Source organism: Schistocerca serialis, chromosome 2 (assembly GCF_023864345.2).
Source record: "Schistocerca serialis cubense isolate TAMUIC-IGC-003099 chromosome 2, iqSchSeri2.2, whole genome shotgun sequence".
Classification (NCBI taxonomy): Eukaryota; Metazoa; Arthropoda; class Insecta; order Orthoptera; family Acrididae; genus Schistocerca; species Schistocerca serialis.
Window position 1 is genome coordinate 1,153,234,903 of NC_064639.1, and position 23,172 is coordinate 1,153,258,074.

At 41.1% G+C, this 23,172-nt stretch overlaps 1 protein-coding gene across 1 annotated transcript in view; it reads left to right on the forward strand.

The window, feature by feature from the left end:
• Positions 1-238: 238 nt before the first annotated feature.
• LOC126458613 (coiled-coil domain-containing protein 137) overlaps positions 239-23,172 on the forward strand; it is a 45,471-nt gene continuing 22,537 nt past the window's right edge. Inside the window, exons 1-2 of the mRNA XM_050095779.1 lie at positions 239-432; positions 3,959-4,250. Coding sequence (XP_049951736.1) covers positions 356-432; positions 3,959-4,250 — 369 coding nt within the window. The 5' untranslated portion in view covers positions 239-355. The remainder of the gene's footprint in view (positions 433-3,958; positions 4,251-23,172) is intronic.

Genomic DNA, 23,172 nt, shown 5'->3' on the forward strand with positions numbered 1-23,172 from the left:
TGTAGGACGACACACATTCCCAGGTGACATGCCAAGAGCAAATGTAAGTGCACGTCACCTCTGCTTCATATTTTAATTAAGATTGATAGCATATTGAAAATGAACCAGAAGAAATCTGGTCGTCCCGAGTGGAAATCGCTGGCGCCAAATGCATGTCAGGCGCCGGTTGTTAGTGCCCGATTGCGTACTGCTTCGCAATAGAAATATCGTACAAAGATTGTGACATCTTCAGGCTTATGAACTTTGTTATATGTGCTTCGTGCATGGCAAGTTCATGAGTTGTTTACTTACGAATGTTGGAACGTTGTTTTCATTAAGGCACGTCATTAACTGTTCCTAAGTGTCACCACGCATAATGGGGAGGAAAATTCCAGGGAAGAAACACAGAGGAGTGAAAGATCCATTGCAGCAGTTAGCCAAACGCAATCAAAGGTGAGTTATGGAAATGGATTTAATAGACAATTAAAATTTTACTGCTGTAGGTACACCGGCGCCATACCTAAGAGAATCACTCGAGAATCGCATTGACACTGTAAGATAGTATTTCATTACCACAGAGTTTACCGACACCCTTCGTACAGGTTGGACAAACTGTATGTGTAGAGCTTACGGCATGATTGAGGATAACTAAACAGAATTGTTTACACTTGAGAGTGATATTTCAGAACGTGCAGATTCGTGAATATGCTTTACTCCTTATTCAAGTTATATAAAAATGTAACGACTGCTTCATGTTCTATTAGGGATCCAATATTGCACTAGCTATTATGATAAATTCTCCCAGTTCACGTCCCCTCACCCTCATTGTGCGCTGCTGTCTGCCAACCCTTTACCCCTTCTCTGCTCCTGTCGTTTTCCACCCCCCCCTGCTCCCTCCCTCACAGCCTTCCCTAACATTGTGCCTGGCATCAGGCCACCATCAGTCCCTGCATGGTCTACTGGGCGGTGCTCACTTCTCACCTCCCCCCCCCCCCTCCCCTCTCGCCCCCCCCCCCCCCCCCTGTACCCTGCTAGACCTCCCCCTTCCAATCGCACTACAGATTGCTGCTTCCATTTGACACACTTGCATTCAGGCCGAAGATAGCGGTCATGCGTACGTTAGGTGCGCTTACTTGTGTGAATATGTGTGTGTTTCCTATCTGAAGAAGGCTTTGGCTGAAACCTCAATATGTAACAACCTTGTCATTGTGCCTGCCTGCAAGTCAGCATGTCATCATTATGGTGAGTAGCAGTCTATTCTTTTCATATAATTGAAGTGACACTTTTAGCACAGTATTAGCTACAATGAACTTTAATTGCAGTGTAGATTCTGTGTTTGGATTCCATGTTTGAGCTTCGGTTTGGCAAACAAGTTTAATTTATGACTTATATTCTCTTTGCAGTTGGTGGCTTAATTCCATTTTTTGATACCTTTATTTAAGGTGTGAGGCTTGATTTAATTAACTGGATTGTAAAGTGTTGTTCATGAGGGCAACACGTTCTTAGATCCTTACGAGTTTCTGTTTTCCGCAGCAAGAGAAGGCGTTATTATTTATAAAATAAATATTTCTTAGATCCTAGTTTGACACGATTTTAATATGCCAGGTGGGCTTAGGGAATTTGTAAATGACACTGCTAAAGAGCTGTGGCTAGAATGTGAGAGTGTGCTCCCACCCACCCCCTCCCTTCCACTGCCCTCCCAAAAAAATAAATATATATATATATATATAGACACAAATACTGCTCCTAATATAGCCCGAGGTCTAGTTTATGTTGGATAGTGACAATTTGATTGAGGAGTGGGAAAGCCAACAGATATCAATAAGAAATAAAAATTGTGGTAGCAAATCAATCTATAGCAGAGCTTGAGCTTAGTGTTCATCATTGACAGAATGTGCTGCGAATTTAATACACATGAGATGTGAATCCTGGTTTGTTATTGACTTAGATGTATCCAGTTTTGGTACGAATATATTGGACATTTTGTCTACTTCATAATTAACACTATTTTTTTCCGACAAATAAGTTAAGCAACGAGGTCAGTTCAAAAATGTAGAATTACAAAGTAGCTAAATGTCCAAGTATTTTAGTGCAAATTGTGTACATGTGGTCAACAGTGATAAATGTGAGGCACTTGGGGGTGCAGTGTAGCTTGTACGAGGACCTTTCATTTTAATTTCTGTAGCCTGGAATATCTGCTTTCATTGCTGTGTGTGAATACAAATTAGCATGTTTTCCTGTTGTAAATACTGTGTTTTGCAACTTATAATGTATACTAAATACTAGAACATTCGAAAGTGATGATGGCTTAAATAGCGGTGGTGGCAGCATCCTCTTGACAACAAAAGTAACCGAAGTAAATTATATGTAATGGCGGGTTATATGGTGGTACCCCCATTCCCACTGGTTTATTCTGTATCACAGAAAGTTTCTGTGTCATGACAGTTAAAACCAATTGCACCTGGTCTCCTGTAATCAGTTTCCCGAAAGAGACAGATACAGGAACTCTAAGTGCTTTGATATTTTATGACGGTAGGCCTAATTCAAATTGAAATGGAATTCCAAGCCATGGGTGGTGAAAGATCTTGCAAGATTGATGGATACCAGAAGTGGAAGAACTGAAGTGTCTGATACCGTCTGCCAGCTTAGAACCACGATGTCAAGATTTTTCTTCTTATGGAGTATGACAGTCATGACATCACACTTCCAAGATGTGAACAGACGAAAGCAATATCAGTATACAAAATATAAACAAAATGATTCAAAGAACAACACGAGGCTAATGGGAAAACTGCCAGAATTAGGGATTTGGGGCAGGGACAAACAAAATTAAAGACATTCCTAATATAAAACACATAGAGCTATCCAAACAAAAACTTACTAAAAAATACAGTAAGCCAACGTGACATGAAATCCATAGAATTGGTATCTGAAGTTTCACTTCACCTATATATCTCAAATGAAGACAACAACATCACAGCTCACTCCAAAAGCTCGTATTGAAAACTTTGCTCGACATATGTTGCTAGAGCCAACTCCACAATAGAAAAAAAAAAAACAATATTTGCTGGCCTAACTATTGTTCAAAACCTAACTTGACTGAAATAGCAAGAAACGTAGCTCCACAATGTCAACCAATCTTAATTAGTATTATTATCTGCAACAAGTAGCAAAACACAAATTCATACATCATTTGATTAACACCAGTTTCTGTATACAAACAAAACACAATCATGCAAGCAAATTGAACATGCATAGGCCGACGATACTTCTTACACTAAACAAAATGTATTTACCAACCACAATCAGCTGACACACAAATCTAGGCTGGCTGAAAGAACAAACATCGAAACATGCATGCGTGTGCGCCCACACACACACGCACGCGACTGTAGTCTGACGCCACTGAGGACACACTCATTTAAAATAAGCTGGGAACCGTGATGTCACTTAACACAACAAATTCCATCACAGGTTAAAGCCGATGTCTGGTACAACACATTAGGTTGACTCCAAGAAATGAGTGACTGTCAGTTGACCAGAGAAAGTAGTGAGATGGGAATATATATTAGGCTGAGGACGTGCCACAACGTATGAAGGGCAAAAACAAAGATGTAGAATATAATGCATTTTTCGCACTGTGCAATACTAGTAACCTTTCAATGTTGAAGAGATGTGTGAGTTGTTGTTTCGTAGCTGAGCTTTGTGGATCCTGTAGTTGATAGTTTGTCATTGTGTATTATGTGGAAATGAAAATACAGAACTGAATAAAACTAATACTACTAATATTTACAATGTGGAAAGGATAGATTTCTACTCACTACATGTAGGAAGCTTCAGCTGCAGACAGATACAGTGAAAAAGAGTGCGAAAACACACACACACACACGGCCACTGTCTCTGGGTGCTGGAGCCCAGCTGCAATATGCTGTTATTTCATATATTGTGAGAGTTTAATTTTAATACATTTTTCTTTTAGTCTTTCAGCAAAAGTCAATGCACCACCAACCCAACCAGATGATCAGAGTGTTCCAAAAAGTTTAATACGTCTTATGAAGTTAAAAGATGATGTTAAACAAGGAAAATTCAAGCACAAGAAGAAGAGGAAGAAGCGGAAAGGTGGGGAGTGGCTTATAGACACAGAAGTCCTTGCTGAAAAGGACCACAAAGTACCTGGTATGACGCGGCCTGACAAACCTGTGCCACATCTGATTCAGAGACCTGGTGAATCAGAGTTCCACTTCTTACGTCGAATAGAGCAAGCTTGTCATGTATGTATTCTTTTTAAAAAATATGATATACTGTTTGCAATTTTGCTCGCATGTAGTTGATTTATGACCAGTTCCAGTGAGAGATATACTCATTTCTAACTTGGTACTGAAAATAGTTTGGAAAACTGAATTTGGTTGATTTTTCAAATTAATAGTAGTAGTTGAAGAGAGAACTTAAATCATATGTTAAGACATGTGAATATACGCAGGTGTTTAATGAGGAGGGAGCAGGTGGTCAATAGTGGCTTTATTGAAGGAACTATTCCGGCATTTGCTTGAAGAGATTGTTTAAAAAAAGAAAACAACAACAACAAGGGAAACCTAAAACCTGGCTGGACAGAGCATGAGCCTCCATCCATCCAGGTATGAGGTCAGTGTCTAAACAAATACACTAAATCAATATGCAGTTACTTTAGGACTACAGCCTTGTTGCTATGCCTCTGTTAGATCACCCTGTCTTTTCTTTCTGCCTGTATGAAAATCTATATTAGCATCTCCTCGGGATGAGTGAGATGTTGAATCCAGAAAATTCATGAGATATTGGTACGCATGCAACAGCATGCACTACCAACATGTTCCAAAACGTCACACATATAAATGGGATTTTTCCTGGGCTCACACCTTGGTTTCTATTGGTGATAGAAAGATAGATTTATGTGTTTTGGATGGCCCTTGGACTAGGGACCATTTGTATACCCAACAGAAGGGTCATCTTACTTTAACTACCCTACAGTACAAGGTCAAAGTTTGAATATTTCAAACTTCCTGCTGTATCTGCAGGTAGCATGGTACCAGTGTGCATGTTGGAGCTGTAGGAGAAATGGGGAAATGTAGGAATCCACTGTTGGGAGAGCTGCCTGCTGAAGAGTAACCCAAACTAATGGTAGGCAAACGAAATACGACAAACAGACTGTGGACAAGACAATGGACCAGGGCAAGAACAGACGATCTACACGACAGGGAGGTGCTACGCAAAGTCATTGGCACAGCGATGACAACAAGCCCAAGAGCAGTGGAGAGAGAAATCCGAGGTGTGACGAAGGAGCAAAGAGAGTAACTGGATGACAAGCAGCAGTAGATGCGACAAGGCGTCAGCATTAGAACATTGTTCTCCGGGATGTTGAATTGGAGCCAAAATAATGTATCCAATGGTTTGTGATCAGTAATTGGGGAGAACTTTGCTCCAGAAAGGTAGACCTGAAATTTGTTGACAGCAGACGCTTGCCAGTGTCTCGTTTTCGATCTGTGAGAACTTGCACTGTGCAGGAGTCAACCTCTTGGATATATATGAAATTGGCTGTTTGGAGCCATCCTCATTTGTACTCTGATGTCATAGACAGATGTGTTGGCCGCCACAACTGAGGGACTTTCAGGAGAGAAGTGGTGGATTTCAGCATGGTTTTTAATTGGGTAAGAGTCTGATCATAGGCAAGGGTCCAGTTGTAGGCCACTTTTTTACGCGAGTGTTGAGGGATTGCACAGCATGGGCTGCTTGGGGCAGGAAGTTGTAGTAGTAGTTGACATTGCTCAAAAACACCAGGTGTTGGTGTAAGTTCCTGGGGCAGATGGCAGTGTCATTTCGATCAATAAACCAGACTCTGTCTTGGTGAACTAATGCCCCAGATAGTCCACTCTCATTTCCTCAAATACCATCAACACTTTCTCAAACACCAATGCAGACCTGTGTCCAGCAGGGTTGTAAAGAGAGTGTGGAGGTTTTGCAAATGCTCCTGGCAGGAGGATCCTGTAACAATGGTATCATCCAGATAATTCACACAAGCTGGAATGGGCTCCTGTCAGTTGTTCCAGATACCTTTGGAAAATTTTGGGGTTCAAGGTAATGCCAGAAGGAGGTGCTTGTACTTTTATAATCCAAAAAATGTGTCAATGACAACAGTATTGAGATACCTCATCAAAGAACAATTGAGGGTAAGTATCGACAAGGTCAGTCTTTGAGTAGTATTCCCCACCAGCAAGTGTGGTAAGGTGGTCTTCCATCTGGACGATAGGATAAGTTTCGACCAGTGATTGAGCCTTGAAATCGAAGGGAACCATTTGGCTTCCCGATTGTGAATGAAGTGTCCCATGTGCTAGATTCTGCGGGCTTGATATCTCCAACAGCCTGGAGATGATCAAACTCGTGCTTCACTGCAGTATGTAAGGCCACTGGAATGAGTCCGGTGTGGTAAAAACGAGGCTTGGCGTCTGGCTGAAGGGTGATGTGTGCTTGGAAATCTGAGGTGCAACCCAATTCCAGCTTAGATGGAGATGCAGATGCCGAACAAAGAGTGTCCAGTTCCTGGAAAGGAACTGTGGTGGATACGACCTTGACTTTGTCAGAGATAAAAAAGGTGTTGAGGCGAAAAATGCCAGTAGTTTATGGGGGAGGGGGATAGAGCTATCCCTGCCGGCCACCAAATTCTGGGAGGGTAGAGACAGTTTGGGCAATCACAGTTATACATACATTACCATATCGATCAAAAGAAATGGTGGCCCCTGTGTCCAACTGGAAATTGCAGCCCTCATTATAAATGTGGAACATGAGAAGTAACTTCCACATGAAAGTGAAGTCAAGCGGGACTGCTGACTGCAGCACATTTACGGTGTCCTGCTGACCTCGTGGGGCGGGATGGGAATAGGTCATGTGACTGCAACACACCGATTTAAGATGACCCTCTTTGCCACAAAGCACGCAGGATTCCCTAGCGATCTGGACAGTCTACCTGGGAGTGGGTGGTAAAACATTGTGGGCATGAAGTGGGTGATCCCTGTGATCTGCGACTAGGTACAACCGGAGGCTCAGATACCACAGAAACATCAGACACAGATGATTCATGGTGGTGTTGCATTGGAGCTATTGTATGCCTGCAGCACAAGAGTGGAGTGTGTGGTGCATTGACCTCTGTAAACTTGTGGCCTTGCCATGAGTCGTTCATTAGCTGCCTACACGATTTTGAATGAGTGTGTGATGGGCGAAGTGTCCCCCAACTTGTTTCAGTGCTTCAGTGAGGATCTGGTGTAAGCTTCACCACCACGTCAGCCTTGCCACCTTGATTGGTGCAAGTGAAATCGCATTTGCATGTGAGACCTTGTGAGTCAGTGACCCAAGAGCCGTATGATTGTCCTGGCTGTTTCCGGTATTGATGGAACTTGAGCCTAGAGGCAACTGTGTGGTATATCTTGGAATTTTAATTATCGAACAGAATGCGTATCTCCTGGAAGGAAGCCGTGCGGAGTGACTGCGTGATTTGGGGCACCATGTCACGGATTGTACGGCCCCTCCCGCCGAAGGTTCAAGTCCTCCCTCAGTCGTGGGTGTGTGTGGTGTTCTTAGCGTAAGTTAGTTTAAGCAGTGTGTAAGTCTAGGGACAGATGGCCTCAGCAGTTTGGTTCCTTAAGAATTCACACACACATTTGAACATCCTGGAAGGGGAATGTGACTGTCTGACAGAGGGACCAACTTTTGGAGCAAAAAGAATGTTTCTGGTGAAGTCCAAGACTAAAACGCTGACTGCTGCAATGAATCATCTGTGACTGAAACACTGTAAAATGCTGTTTCAGATTATGCAAGTATGTGTCCCGGTCCTCCTTAGCATCAGTGAAAGACAGAAATCACAGAGGAGATCTGGGGGCGTCAATAGTGGGAGGCCTGGTGTAACTGGGTCTTGTGTGCTCTAAGGCAGGGACGGCCAAGAACGCGGCACGTGTTCATGCACGCGTGCCGAGCTTTCACACGCATGCGGATTGCTCCCTTCTGACGTCACAAGTTCCCCAGCACCACACCAGCTGACTGCGCGCGCATGCGTGGAACTACGAACACGCCGCACGCGACAGTGCATTCGTGTAAGGAACATCGCCCTGCTAGCATGTGGCTTGGTTTCATATTACGACATTTAATAACATTAAGCTCTGTACAACACATCATGTTGAGCAATACTGAATCTTTGTTGGCTGTTCGTATACCTACAGAAAAATAATAACAACGCTGGGTTTGAAACTGCATTACACCAACAATATCATGCTTCTCACATCGTCACTCGTAAAATTCTTACAACATTTAAGCTGAGAGGTAAAAACAGACTTGAAAGTAGTCTACAGCATCCAGTATGATGTGGAATAAGTGATTCCAACTACATGTGAAACAAGCAAATTTTATATTCTGGAACTACTGTACAAAATTTGCAATAACTACAATTCTCAACAAAACATATGACAAATACAACAAAATTATCACCATTAATTTAATTATTTTTGGTTCACTGTAGGCATAATAAAATACATATCCGGCACGAACTGATGGTACACGGACAAACGCAGACAGTTTCTCATATTTTCGTCACTCAGATTGCCACGTAATCCTGACTTATTTAGTTTCATAATCGAAATAAACCTTTCGCACATGTATGTCGATCCAAACACTAATATAACTTTTGCACCCTCATTGTGGAGACGGGGAAACTCTTCCCGAGGAAAACCTTCGTAAAATTCCTGGTCAGTTTTTAAGTAAAAAAAAATTGTCCTTTAAATGGGAATTACACTGCAGATCGATCAATTTCATTTGCAAATGCACTGGAGTACTTTCAACTGAAACGGCAAAGGGTCTAGAAAATAGTTCAAAAACGGATGTCAGACTGGCAGTGTCCTGAAAACGTTTAGAAAATTGTGCTTGTAGTTCCTCCAACACAGAAACGAATTCGTCAGAAGTTGCGTTCTCTCTGACTTTAGAGAGCGTAGGGCAAGGGGCGGTATTCATTTTCGTGAGTTGTTCCTTCCACAATGCGAGTTTGTTATTAAATGTATCCACTTTTTTCATCAGATCAGAAATAAGCTGCTACTCACCTTGCAAAGTCTTATTGAGAGCGTTCAAGTGTGCAGTCAGATCAACTAAAAAGGCGAGGTCTGCAATCCATTTTGTATCTTCTAATTTTGGCTCTGCCTTTCCTTTTTCCTTCAGGAACTCAACAATAGCGCCCTTAAATTGAAAAATCTTTCGAGGCATGATCCTCGACTTAACCAACGTATTTCCCAGTGGTAAATAACATCTCCGTACTCTTCGTTCAGTTCCATGAGAAACTGTTGAAACTGACAGTGTACTAAGCCATGCGACTTCAAAAAATGTACTATGGTGACTACCAAATTCATCACGTGCTCCAAATTTGCATACTTAGCACAAAGAGCTTCTTGGTGTACAAAACAATGAATTCCGTACAAATCTTCTGTCGATCGTCCTAGTTTTTTACGCAACAATGCTACAAGCCCATTTTGAGCACCTCGAATTGCTGGCGCTCCATCGTGGTGACTGAAACTAACATTTTCCAATTCAGGCCAACGGCTTCAACCGCCTCTTCAACTGCTTTTAGCAAGTCGGTGCCCCTAGTTGTGTGTTTCATTGGTACTAAATCTAAAAGTTCTTCCGTCACGTGCATATTTGTGTCAACTCCACCAACACTAAACTTCTTTACTTCCAGTGGCGTCAAGAGTTCCTCTGCCTCAACAATACACTCCTTGATGAAATCACCATCACTGAAAGGCTTATTCGCTCTTGAAATTTTGAATGCTGTTTTGTAGCTTGCTCTTAAAGACAGGTCGCTACGTTCGGTTGCAGGCTAAAAAAGGAAACAAAAATTGAGCGAACTCTAAATTCGAATTCTAATGACAAATATGTACAAATACAAACATCAGAAACACAAAGATTTGTAAGTGGTACTCACGTTCGGTCCATCTCGCTGCATAACACTACGTCTTCCTAATTCTGCCAATTTGTTTGATCTATCAACCCAACTAAATCATTAAGTCCTTTGTGTGTGGTGTTATAATGCCATTCTATTGCAAATTTTCAGTGCCCGGCAAATATGCGACTGCATAATAGACATTGAGAATTTTCATCCTTCTCTTCGAAAAAATATTGCAATTCTCATTCAGCTCTGAAGGCTCGTGACGTTGCGTCACTACCCCGCCTCTTTGTGAGCGTGTGTTCCATTGCAACAACCACTGTACAGTACTTATAAAATCGTATGAATCGCTAACAAATAGCGAGGAATAAACATGGCTGCCACTAGGAATCAACTAATGCACCCTATGCCGGATGAAAAGACGTCGCATCGCACAGCTAGTCTAATGTCGCGCTGTGCCGAGCAGTGCCGCGAAAGACTGAGGAAAGCCGAGTAGTGGCGAGGCAGACCAAGCCTCGGATGGCACGCGTGCAGCACATCTGTACACGCGTGCAGTTTGGCACGCCGTGGCCGTCCCTGCTCTAAGGTGTCTGCCTGAAGCTGAAGTGGTTTTTGTAACTAGTCTAACTGGAGCTGCTGCATTAACTGCTGCTGTTGCTGCAGCAGGCAAGCCAATTTAGCATCTTTGTTACTAAATAACTTCCTTTCCCTCGTCGTCAGTGCTATATCTGCGGGTAGTCGTGAATCGGTGTGCATGTCGGACCTCTGGAAGAATGGAGAAATAGAGGAAGCTGCCAGGCGGGGGGACCATCTAAAGAAAAGTAACCCAAACTAACTAAAGACGAATGAAATGCGACAGACAGACTGTGATCAAGACAACGGACCAGGACAAGGTCAAATAATCTAGACGACAACAAGTTTAGCTTAAACTTCAGCTACCACAGTGATTGTATTTCACAATTCTGCAGTTGTGACAGATTATTGACTACTGTTTTTTGTTTCCCTCATTATATTGCTTGATCTAGAGATTTTTTGGGTATTTATTGTGTTGCAATCAGCAAATGGGAGAGATGTCATAATTCTTAAGACATGGCTTTTTGCGTTCTCTCACTGCTGCTTAAAGCCAGCTGATGACAGAGCCGCTTAAATTCCCATTATATTTGATGTGCGGCACTGGCAAACCTTCTTCAGGTAAATAACGCCATTGCCCGTATTCATAGCTTTTACATTTTAATGCTTAATATTGTGATAATTGGCAAGGAACATACAAAGGGCATGCTGAAAAGTAGTGCCTCCAAATTTTTTATTTGAAAATTCTTAAAGCTTTCAAATAAAATAAACATTATTGACATTTTACATTATTATTCTTCTTCAAGCCTGCATGTTTATTTCTCGCCGTATACACCCTGGCAATGAACACATTTCTCCCAGCGACAGACTGGTCGTTGATACCATCACTGTGGAATGTTTGACTTTGTTTATGGAGCCATGGCCTCACCTCTGCCTGGACTACCTCATCACTAGCAAAGTGAAGTCCTCGAGGGTGTTCTTTAAGTTTAGGATACAATTTTCATCCAGATAGGATCAAGTTGGGACTGTATGGAAGATGATCGATGACAGTAGACCAAGGTGTCTAATTGTTGCAGATCTCACAGCTCTTGTGTGTGGTTTGGAATTGTCATGCTGAAGGAAAGGGTGCTCCATTACAGGACAAACTCTTTGAATCCTCACTCGATTACAGCATGTTGTTTCTCATGCACCGGCATAGTCGTGTTACAAACCACTATGTTGCATGCTACAGTTCAGAGTCCTCTAGCAGTAAAGGACTGCAAATGTTGTAAACTTGGAGAATAAAATATAGAATGTTAATAACTTCCAACTAAACAATCCGGAGGCATCACTTTTCGGCACACCCTTGTAGATTTCAAAATTCGTGTTGGTGGGTAAGTTTGTAACTCAATTTCAGGACCATGTATTTTGTAGACAGTATTATGTTCTTTGTTATAAACATAGTCCATATGAGTTCAGGCAGCTAGGAAAATATCTTACCTTCATACTCTCGGATGTTATTGAATTTAGCACATATTAAAATTAAGGACTAAGTAAGACACACTTTTTTTGACACACTTTTTTTTTTTTTTTTTTTTTTTTTTTTTTTTTTTTTTTTTTTTTTTTTTTTTTCCGAGATACAGCCCTCCAAAGATGACACTGCACATACCATTTTGAAGACGCAAATTTTGGAAAAATATTTAAAATGCTGTATCTCTGGCACAGTTCTAGATATTTTGTTGTTTTTTTTTTATTTGAAACATAATTGCTTTATAATTATACAGAAATCCTCCATTTGGACTTATCTGTCAAAGTCCTTTTACTATAGAGTTCTGAACTTTTTTATAATTTATGGAATTTTTATTTTATTTTTTTTTTTCAAAAATGCCAGTCCATAAAATTTTGATTTTTTTCTGTTTGTTAGTACCATATAGTTGTACATTCCCTGAAAAGGAGAGCTTCCACTTTTAGGTTGAACAACTTTTATAAACAACTGAAATTTTTACCGTACATAAAACCTGTTTTATCATCACATTATCACATAACAGGCTCATAAAAATCAAAAACTAGCCTTATTTAACATAATCTTAGTTTTTAAAGATGAGTAAGCGACTCTTTTTTTCAAGCATTTTAAATGGTTCCAATTCCTCATGAAAACACACAACTCCCTGGATAGTCCCAGATTTCTTAGAAGCCTCTTCCATAAACACATTAGCACTGAACAATTACAATACAGAAGCCAGCAATGAACAACCATGACAAAGAAACTGACAAACTACAACAAAGTGTAAGAAATACCTGCAACAACAAAAGTGAAAAGAAATAATTGTAACAAAGAAAGTTATGAGAAATAACTGCAACAAAGACAATAGAAATAAACATTGTAACAAAGAAATTGGTAAGAAACAACTTCAGTGAAGACATACGTTACCCTAGAAAATTTTAAAAAAATTGTTTTTTCAAATAAACGCTGTCCAACTTAAAAATGGATGCTCTCCTTTACAGAGAATATAGTACTATGTGGTACTAAAAAACAGAAAAAAAATCTAACTTTTTAGGTTTGGTATTTTGAAGGAAAAAAAAACTGTGAATTATAAAAAAATTTTCAGAAGGCGACAGTAAAAGAACTTTGACAGATATGTCCAGACAGAGGATACCATTGTAATCATAAACCAATTATCTTTCAAATAGAAAAAGGTCTAACAAAATATCTAGAAATGTTACAGAGATACAGCATTTAAAAAAAATTTCCCAAATTTGCATCTTCAAAATGGTGTTCGCAGTGTCATAGTTGGAGGCCTGTATCTTCGGACAGGAACTTTTTTTGGAGAAAACAAATAAAATAAAAATGTGTTTCTTACTTACTCCTGAATTTTAACATGTGCTAAATTCAATAACATCAGAGATTTCCAAGGTAATGCTACTTCCTGAAGTGAATCGGATTATGCCTCTAGTGAAAAACTATCCGCTGTCTGGCCGTTCTTATATTTGAATTATTGTCATTTTGAGATATAGAGCTATGTTGTTGTTGTTGTGGTCTTCAGTCCTGAGACTGGTTTGATGCAGCTCTCCATGCTACTCTATCCTGTGCAAGCTTCTTCATCTTCCAGTACTTACTGCAACCTACACCCTACTGACTCTGCTTAGTGTATTCATCTCTTGGTCTCCCTCTACGATTTTTACCATTCACGCTGCCCTCCAATACTAAATTGGTGATCCCTCGATGTCTCAGAACATGTCCTACCAACCGATCCCTTCTTCTAGTCAAGTTGTGCCACAAACTCCTCTTCTCCCAAATTCTATTCAATACTTCCTCATTGGTTATGTCATCTACCCATCTAATCTTCAGCATCCTTCTGTAGCACCACATTTCGAAAGCTTCTATTCTCTTCTTGTCCGAACTATTTATCGTCCATGTTTCACTTCCATACATGGCTACACTCCATACAAATACTTTCAGAAACGACTTCCTGACACTTAAATCAATACTGGATGTTAACAAATTTCTCTTCTTCAGAAACGCTTTCCTTGCCGTTACCAGTCTACATTTTATATCCTCTCTACTTCGACCGTCATCAGTTATTTTGCTCCCCAAATAGCAAAACTCCTTTACTACTTTAAGTGTCTCGTTTCCTAATCTAATTCCCTCAGCATCACCTGACTTAATTCGACTACATTCCGTTATCCTCGTTCTGCTTTTGTTGATGTTCATCTTATATCCTCCTTTAAAGACACTGTCCATTCCGTTCAACAGCTCTTTCAAGTCTTTTGCTGTCTCTGACAGAATTACAATGTCATCGGCGAACCTCAACATTTTTATTTCTTCTCCGTGGACTTTAATACCTACTCCGAATTTTTCTTTTGTTTCCTTTACTGCTTGCTCATTATACAGATCGAATAACATTGGGGACAGGCTACAACCCCCTCTCACTCCGTTCCCAACCGCTGCTTCCCTTTCATGCCCCTCGACTCTTATAACTGCCACCTGGTTTCTGTACAAATTGTAAAAAGCCTTTCGCTCCCTGTATTTTACCCCTGCCACCTTTAGAATTTGATAGAGAGTATTCCATTCAGCATTGTCAAAAGCTTTCTGTAAGTCTACAAATGCTAGAAATGTAGGTTTGCCTTTCCTTAATATATTTTCTAAGATAAGTCGTAGGGTCAGTATTGCCTCATGTGTTCCAACATTTCTGCGGAATCCAAACTGATCTTCGCCGAGGTCGGCTTCTACCAACGTTTCCATTCGTCTGTAAAGAATTCGCGTTAGTATTTTGCAACTGTGACTTATTAAACTGATAGTTCGGTAGTTTTCACATCTGTCAACACCTGCTTTCTTTGGGATTGGAATTATTATATTCTTCTTGAAGTCTGAGGGTATTTTGCCTGTCTCATACATCTTGCTCACCAGATGGTAGAGTTTTGTCAGGACTGGCTCTCCCAAGGCTGTCAGTAGTTCTAATGGAATGTTGTCTACTCCCGGGGCCTTGTTTCGACTCAGGTCTTTCAGTGCTCTGTCAAACTCTTCACAAAGTGTCGTATCTCCCATTTCATCTTCATCTACATCCTCTTCCATTTCCATAATATTGTCCTCAAGTACATCGCCCTTGTATAGACCCTCTATATACTCCTTCCACCTTTCTGCTTTCCCTTTTTTGCTTAGAACTGGGTTTCCATCTGAGCTCTTGATATTCATACAAGTGGCTCTCTTTTCTCCAAAGGTCTCTTTAATTTTCCTGTAGGCAGTATCTATCTTACCCCTAGTGAGATAAGCCTCTACATCCTTACATTTGTCCTCTAGCCATCCCTGCTTAGCCATTTTGCTCTTCCTGTCGATCTCATTTTTGAGACGTTTGCATTCCTTTTTGCGTGCTTCATTTTCTGCGTTTTTATATTTTCTCCTTTCATTAATTAAATTCAATATTTCTTCTGTTACCCAAGGATTTCTAATAGCCCTCGTCTTTTTACCTACTTGATCCGGAGGGCTGAACGGAAAGCCTCTCCAGTTTGTCTGTCGAACCGGTTTCAGGCTCTGTCTCAGGCTGATACTGATCTTTGGCCTGACATGGCTGCTTGTCCTGTTCCAGAGGTTGCCCCTCAGTCTGCAAGATCCGGGCAGTTGCAGAGGGTGGGCTTACTGGTAGTTGGGAGCTCCAACGTCAGGCGCGTAATGGGGCCCCTTAGGGAAATGGCAGCAAGAGAGGGGAAGAAAACCAATGTGCACTCCGTGTGCATACCGGGGGGAGTCATTCCAGATGTGGAAAGGGTCCTTCCGGATGCCATGAAGGGTACAGGGTGCACCCATCTGCAGGTGGTCACTCATGTCGGCACCAATGATGTGTGTCGCTATGGATCGGAGGAAATCCTCTCTGGCTTCCGGCGGCTATCTGATTTGGTGAAGACTGCCAGTCTCGCTAGCGGGATGAAAGCAGAGCTCACCATCTGCAGCATCGCCGAAAGGACTGACTGCGGACCTTTGGTACAGAGCCGAGTGGAGGGTCTGAATCAGAGGCTGAGACGGTTCTGCGACCGTGTGGGCTGCAGATTCCTCGACTTGCGCCATAGGGTGGTGGGGTTTCGGGTTCCGCTGGATAGGTCAGGAGTCCACTACACGCAACATGCGGCTACACGGGTAGCAGGGGTTGTGTGGCGTGGGCTGGGCGGTTTTTTAGGTTAGATGGCCTTGGGCAAGTACAGAGAGGGCAACAGCCTCAACGGGTGCGGGGCAAAGTCAGGACATGCGGGGACCAAGCAGCAATCGGTATTGTAATTGTCAACTGTCGAAACTGCGTTGGTAAAGTACCGGAACTTCAAGCGCTGATAGAAAGCACCGAAGCTGAAATCGTTATAGGTACAGAAAGCTGGCTTAAGCCAGAGATAAATTCTGCCGAAATTTTTACAAAGGTACAGACGGTGTTTAGAAAGGATAGATTGCATGCAACCGGTGGTGGAGTGTTCGTCGCTGTTAGTAGTAGTTTATCCTGTAGTGAAGTAGAAGTGGATAGTTCCTGTGAATTATTATGGGTGGAGGTTACACTAAACAACCGAACTAGGTTAATAATTGGCTCCTTTTACCGACCTCCCGACTCAGCAGCATTAGTGGCAGAACAACTGAGAGAAAATTTGGAATGCATTTCACATAAATTTTCTCAGCATGTTATAGTCTTAGGTGGAGATTTCAATTTACCAGATATAGACTGGGACACTCAGATGTTTAGGATGGGTGGTAGGGACAGAGCATCGAGTGACATTATACTGAGTGCACTATCCGAAAATTACCTCGAGCAATTAAACAGAGAACCGACTCGTGGAGATAACATCTTGGACCTACTGATAACAAACAGACCCGAACTTTTCGACTCTGTATGTACAGAACAGGGAATCAGTGATCATAAGGCCGTTGCAGCATCCCTGAATATGGAAGTTAATAGGAATATAAAAAAAGGGAGGAAGGTTTATCTGTTTAGCAAGAGTAATAGAAGGCAGATTTCAGACTACCTAACAGATCAAAACGAAAATTTCTGTTCCGACACTGACAATGTTGAGTGTTTATGGAAAAAGTTCAAGGCAATCGTAAAATGCGTTTTAGACAGGTACGTGCCGAGTAAAACTGTGAGGGATGGGAAAAACCCACCGTGGTACAACAACAAAGTTAGGAAACTACTGCGAAAGCAAAGAGAGCTCCACTCCAAGTTTAGACGCAGCCAAAACCTCTCAGACAAACAGAAGCTAAACGATGTCAAAGTTAGCGTAAGGAGGGCTATGCGTGAAGCGTTCATTGAATTCGAAAGTGAAATTCTATGTACCGACTTGACAGAAAATCGTAGGAAGTTCCGGTCTTATGTTAAATCAGTAAGTGGCTCGAAACAGCATATCCAGACACTACGGGATGATGGCATTGAAACAGAGGATGACACGTGTAAAGCTGAAATACTAAACACCTTTTTCCAAAGCTGTTTCACAGAGGAAGGCCGCACTGCAGTTCCTTCTCTAAATCCTCGCACAAACGAAAAAAATGGCTGACATCGAAATAAGTGTCCAAGGAATAGAAAAGCAACTGGAATCACTCAATAGAGGAAAGTCCACTGGACCTGACGGGATACCAATTCGATTCTACACAGAGTACGCGAAAGAACTTGCCCCCCTTCTAACAACCGTGTACCGCAAGTCTCTAGAGGAACGGAGGGTTCCTAATGATTGGAAAAGAGCACAGATAGTCCCAGTCTTCAAGAAGGGTCGTCGAGCAGATGCGCAAAACTATAGACCTATATCTCTTACGTCGATCTGTTGTAGAATTTTAGAACATGTTTTTTGCTCACGTATCATGTCATTTCTGGAAACCCAGAATCTACTATGTAGGAATCAACATGGATTCCGGAAACAGCGTTCGTGTGAGACCCAACTCGCCTTATTTGTTCATGAGACCCAGAAAATATTAGATACAGGCTCCCAGGTAGATGCTATTTTTCTTGACTTCCGGAAGGCGTTCGATACAGTTCCGCACTGTCGCCTGATAAACAAAGTAAGAGCCTACAGAATATCAGACCAGCTGTGTGGCTGGATTGAAGAGTCTACAGACGTTAAAGTAACCTCTGGCGTGCCACAGGGGAGTGTGATGGGACCATTGCTTTTCACAATATATATAAATGGCTTAGTAGATAGTGTCGGAAGTTCCATGCGGCTTTTCACGGATGATGCTGTAGTATACAGAGAAGTTGCAGCATTAGAAAATTGTAGCGAAATGCAGGAAGATCTGCAGCGGATAGGCACTTGGTGCAGGGAGTAGCAACTGACCCTTAACATAGACAAATGTAATGTATTGCGAATACATAGAAAGAAGGATCCTTTATTGTATGATTATATGATAGCGGAACAAACACTGGTAGCAGTTACTTCTGTAAAATATCTGGGAGTATGCGTGCGGAACGATTTGAAGTGGAATGATCATATAAAATTAATTGTTGGTAAGGCGGGTACCAGGTTGAGATTCATTGGGAGAGTGCTTAGAAAATGTAGTCCATCAACAAAGGAGGTGGCTTACAAAACACTCGTTCGACCTATACTTGAGTATTGCTCATCAGTGTGGGATCCGTACCAGATCGGTCTGACGGAGGAGATAGAGAAGATCCAAAGAAGAGCGGCGCATTTCGTCACAGGGTTATTTGGTAACCGTGATAGCGTTACGGAGATGTTTAATAAACTCAAGTGGCAGACTCTGCAAGAGAGGCGCTCTGCATCGCGGTGTAGCTTGCTCGCCAGGTTTCGAGAGGGTGCGTTTCTGGATGAGGTATCGAATATATTGCTTCCCCCTACTTATGCCTCCCGAGGAGATCACGAATGTAAAATTAGAGAGATTAGAGCGAGCACGGAGGCTTTCAGACAGTCGTTCTTCCCGCGAACCATACGCGACTGGAACAGGAAAGGGAGGTAATGACAGTGGCATGTAAAGTGCCCTCCGCCACACACCGTTGGGTGGCTTGCGGAGTATCAATGTAGATGTAGATGTAGATCCTCTGTTGCCTTCACTACTTCATCCCTCAGAGCTACCCATTCTTCTTCTAGTGTATTTCTTTCCCCCATTCCTGTCAATTGTTCCCTTATGCTCTCCCTGAAACTCTGTACAACCTCTGTTTCTTTCAGTTTATCCAGGTCCCATCTCCTTAAATTCCCACCATTTTGCAGTTTCTTCAGTTTTAATCTACAGTTCATAACCAATAGGTTGTGATCAGAGTCCACATCTGCCCCTGGAAATGTCTTGCAAGTTAAAACCTGGTTCCTAAATCTCTGTCTTACCATTATATAATCTATCTGATACCTTCTAGTATCTCCAGGATTCTTCCATGTATACAACATCCTTTTATGATTCTTGAACCAAGTGTTAGCTATGATTAAGTTATGCTCTGTGCAAAATTCTACCAGACGGCTTCCTCTTTCATTTCTCTCCCCCAATCCATATTCACCCACTATGTATCCTTCTCTCTCTTTTCCTACTCTCCAATTCCAGTCACCCATGACTATTAAATTTTCGTCTCCCTTCACTACCTGAATAATTTCTTTTATCTCATCATACATTTCATCAATTTCATCATCATGTGCAGAGCTAGTTGGTATATAAACTTGTACTACTGTAGTAGGCATGGGCTTCGTGTCTATCTTGGCCACAGTAATACATTCACTATGGTGTTGGTAGTAGCTTACCCGCACTCCTATTTTTTTATTCATTATTAAACCTACTCCTGCATTACCCCTATTTGACTTTGTTTTTATAATCCTGTATTCACCTGACCAAAAGTCTTGTTCCTCCTGCCACCGAACTTTAATTCCCACTATATCTAACTTCAACCTATCCATTTCCCTTTTTAAATTTTCTAACCTACCTGCCCGATTAAGGGATCTGACATTCCACGCTCCGATCCGTAGAATGCCAGTTTTCTTTCTCCTGATAACGATGTCCTCTTGAGTAGGAGAGCTAATAAATTTATTTTAAGTTGGAAAGCTCTTTGTCACTGCAGCCTCAAATGAACTCACTTCGTATTTGTTTTTGTTTAGAATATTAAAAACTGTTATTGGTATAGTAGGAAAAATTGCAATGTATTGAATGTTTATCTCTGTTTTTGTATATTGTTTCGTAAATGCAAATGTTTTTGCATAGTTGGAACTTTCATTTTGCTTTCCATTCCTGTTTCACATTGTAGGCATTTCAGAAAATTGTAATGCAGTAATTGGATATCTGTGACGTAACTTTATTATTGTAGAGAAAGTGTTTTTTTTTTTTTTTTTTTTTTTTTTTTTTTTTTTTTTTTTTTTTTTTTTTTTTTTTTTTTTTTTTTTTAGGTTACGGCAAAAGACATAGTGATAATTAGCACCCAAGCCAAATTAATACATGGCCTGACAAAAAATAATAAAGATCAATAAAAAACAAACTATCAAAAATACAAAACAGAACAGGTTTCGAAGTTATCATGTAAGAAAATCTGAACTACTTTGAAAATGGGAAAGTTTGGATCATAACCAGCTAGTGGCCAATTAATAATGCTTGTGCAAAAGATGAGTATAGCATGACAAGGAACAAAATTTTGTAGCCATTATACATTTTGTGCATCATCAAATACAACAGAAATAGCTTCATCGTGAAACCACTATAAGATGCTTGATGAATATATAGTCATTATTAGATAACTAGTTACATATGTCACAGTCATTACAAAGCTTATATAAGATTCATTATCTCCAAAATTACAGGGAACAAATGTTGCACAGTGTATCCAAGTACTGATTATCTGTTACATAGAATAGAGGGCAAGACCTGCCAAACTAGAAAGTTAGGTGTTCCTTTACAAAATGTGTCATACCTAATAGTCACATATCAGCAGCAACATCAATAACATCAATAAGAAGCAAGAAGCAACATCAATAAGAATACTTATTCATGCTGAATTAGGTCAACCAGGATCTCTAATTGGAGATGACCAGATTTATAATGTTATCACAGCCCACGCATTTGTAATAATTTTCATCATAGTAATGCCTATTATAATTGGTGGATTTGGTAATTGACTTGTGGGTCCTCTTGCAGGAGAAGAAATCATTGTTGCCCAATCAGGAGTCATGTAAATTGCACTTTCTCATATCAGCAGCTATTTCACAGGCAGACAATATGTTTCAGTAACTGCAGTGTGTTTGTCACTTCTAGCCACTCATCCTCTGACTGAAGAATTACTCTGTGCCTCAGAAGTGATGGCAAAAAATGTGGTGGCAGAACTGCATAAGTCTTTCCATGGGCAAAATAGATGCCAGACTGAGAGTAGTCATAAGAATACTAAGTGCGTGGAATTCACTTTCAAGGTTATCACTAGGAAAATACTTGATGGGCTAAGTCTTGATCATTGTTTGTTAGTCCAGGATCTTTACCAAGTTGTATTAATGGAAGATTCAGATAATAGCTGTGTACCAGAATGAGATTTTCACTCTGCACCGGAGTGTGCACTGATATGAAACTTCCTGGCAGATTAAAACTGTGTACTGGACCGAGACTCGAACTCGGAACCTTTGCCTTTCGTGGGCAAGTGCTCTACCATCTGAGCTACCCAAGCATGACTCACGACCTGTCCTCATAGCTTCAGTTCTGTCAGTACCTCGTCTGCTACCTTTCAAACTTCACAGAAGTTCTTCTGCGAACCTTGCAGAACTAGCACTCCTGGAAAAAGGATATTGCAGAGACATGGCTTAGCCACAGCCTAGGGGATGTTTCCAGAACAAGATTTTCTCTCTGCAGCAGAACAAGATTTTCTCTCTGCAGCGGAGTGTGCACTGGTATGAAACTGCCTGGCAGATTAAAACTGCGTGCTGGACTGAGACTCAAACTCAGTCTGGCACACAGTTTTAATCTGCCAGGAAGTTTAATAGCTGTGTAGTTTGTCATGAATTTGGTTAGTCAGTTTAAGAAACATTGTGGAAATGTTCAACAAATTCCAGTGGGGACATCACAAGAAAGATTTGCATTGTAGGGAGCCTTGCTCTCAGAATTCTGAGAGCTTTTCCAATAAGAGTAAAGAATTACATTATGTCCTCCAACATATGTGTGTGATGACCACAAGGGGGAACAGATTAAGAACAACCCTTTTTCCCACATACTGTTTGTTAATGGAATGGGGAGATGACAAAGTAATGCTGGTACATCAAATACCTCTACATGCTGAACTGGTGTTTCCAGAGTATGGATATACATGTACTGCTTTTCAAAGTGTTTAATAAATGCACTCATCTGACAGATAATTCAAGCATCTACGACTCCAACCCTCATAGGCAGGGAAAGTACCAGAATGATGAAACAATGGAAAGTCTAGAATGGATAACAAAAGGAGAGGGAGAGATGTAGAGAAGAAGAAAATACTAGTACGTATGTTTGTGGAATAGAAAGTGTGTGTAGTGTGGCTCTCCCTTAGCGTATATGTTCTGTCAGTTACAGAAATGGTGGTAGGAGGATGCATTGGGCAAGTGTGGGGCTGGTCACAGGGCTAGTAGGCAAAGAGTAGGAAAATGCCTGTAGAGCAGGGCTTAACAACTCATATTTTGAGCATGAGCACCCACACCAGCTCATGCTTTTACTCGTGAGCATAACATCTACAGCGTGGTGGAGAGTGAAGGAAATGTCTTGCAGTCATGACATCCTGAAAGAAATGGGGGGAGGGGGAGGGTAAGTTTTGACCGCGGTGCCATCTAATAGTAGCATTGGCAAGTTGGTGTTGCATAACACCGCCAGTGTCTTCGCACCTCAATGCCTGTACAAGGAATCTTTCCTTTTTACGCAAAGCGATAGGTGCAAAAATGGCAGCTGGTAAAAGGAAATACCACCCATTTTCATAAATTGTCATTTGTGCAAGATGCTATTGTTGACATGGTGTTCACATATTTTAGTATCCCTGTGGAGAAAGAATTTGAGCAATGTGTTCAAGATCTGATGGCATTAGAAACTGGCTTTGATTTGTTCTCCTCTTCGTATTTAGCAAATACTGAAGTGTCTCGTCCTGAACTAAAACTAGAAATTATTGGCCTGCAGTGTGAAAGAAAATAAAAAGACAAATATCAGTACAAGAAAAACATCTTGGAATTCTATAGACATATCCCTCAGGATAAATTTCCTCATTTCCACAAACAGGTGGCTACAATAATAATAAATGTTTGGTTCTATGTAAGCTTTTGAA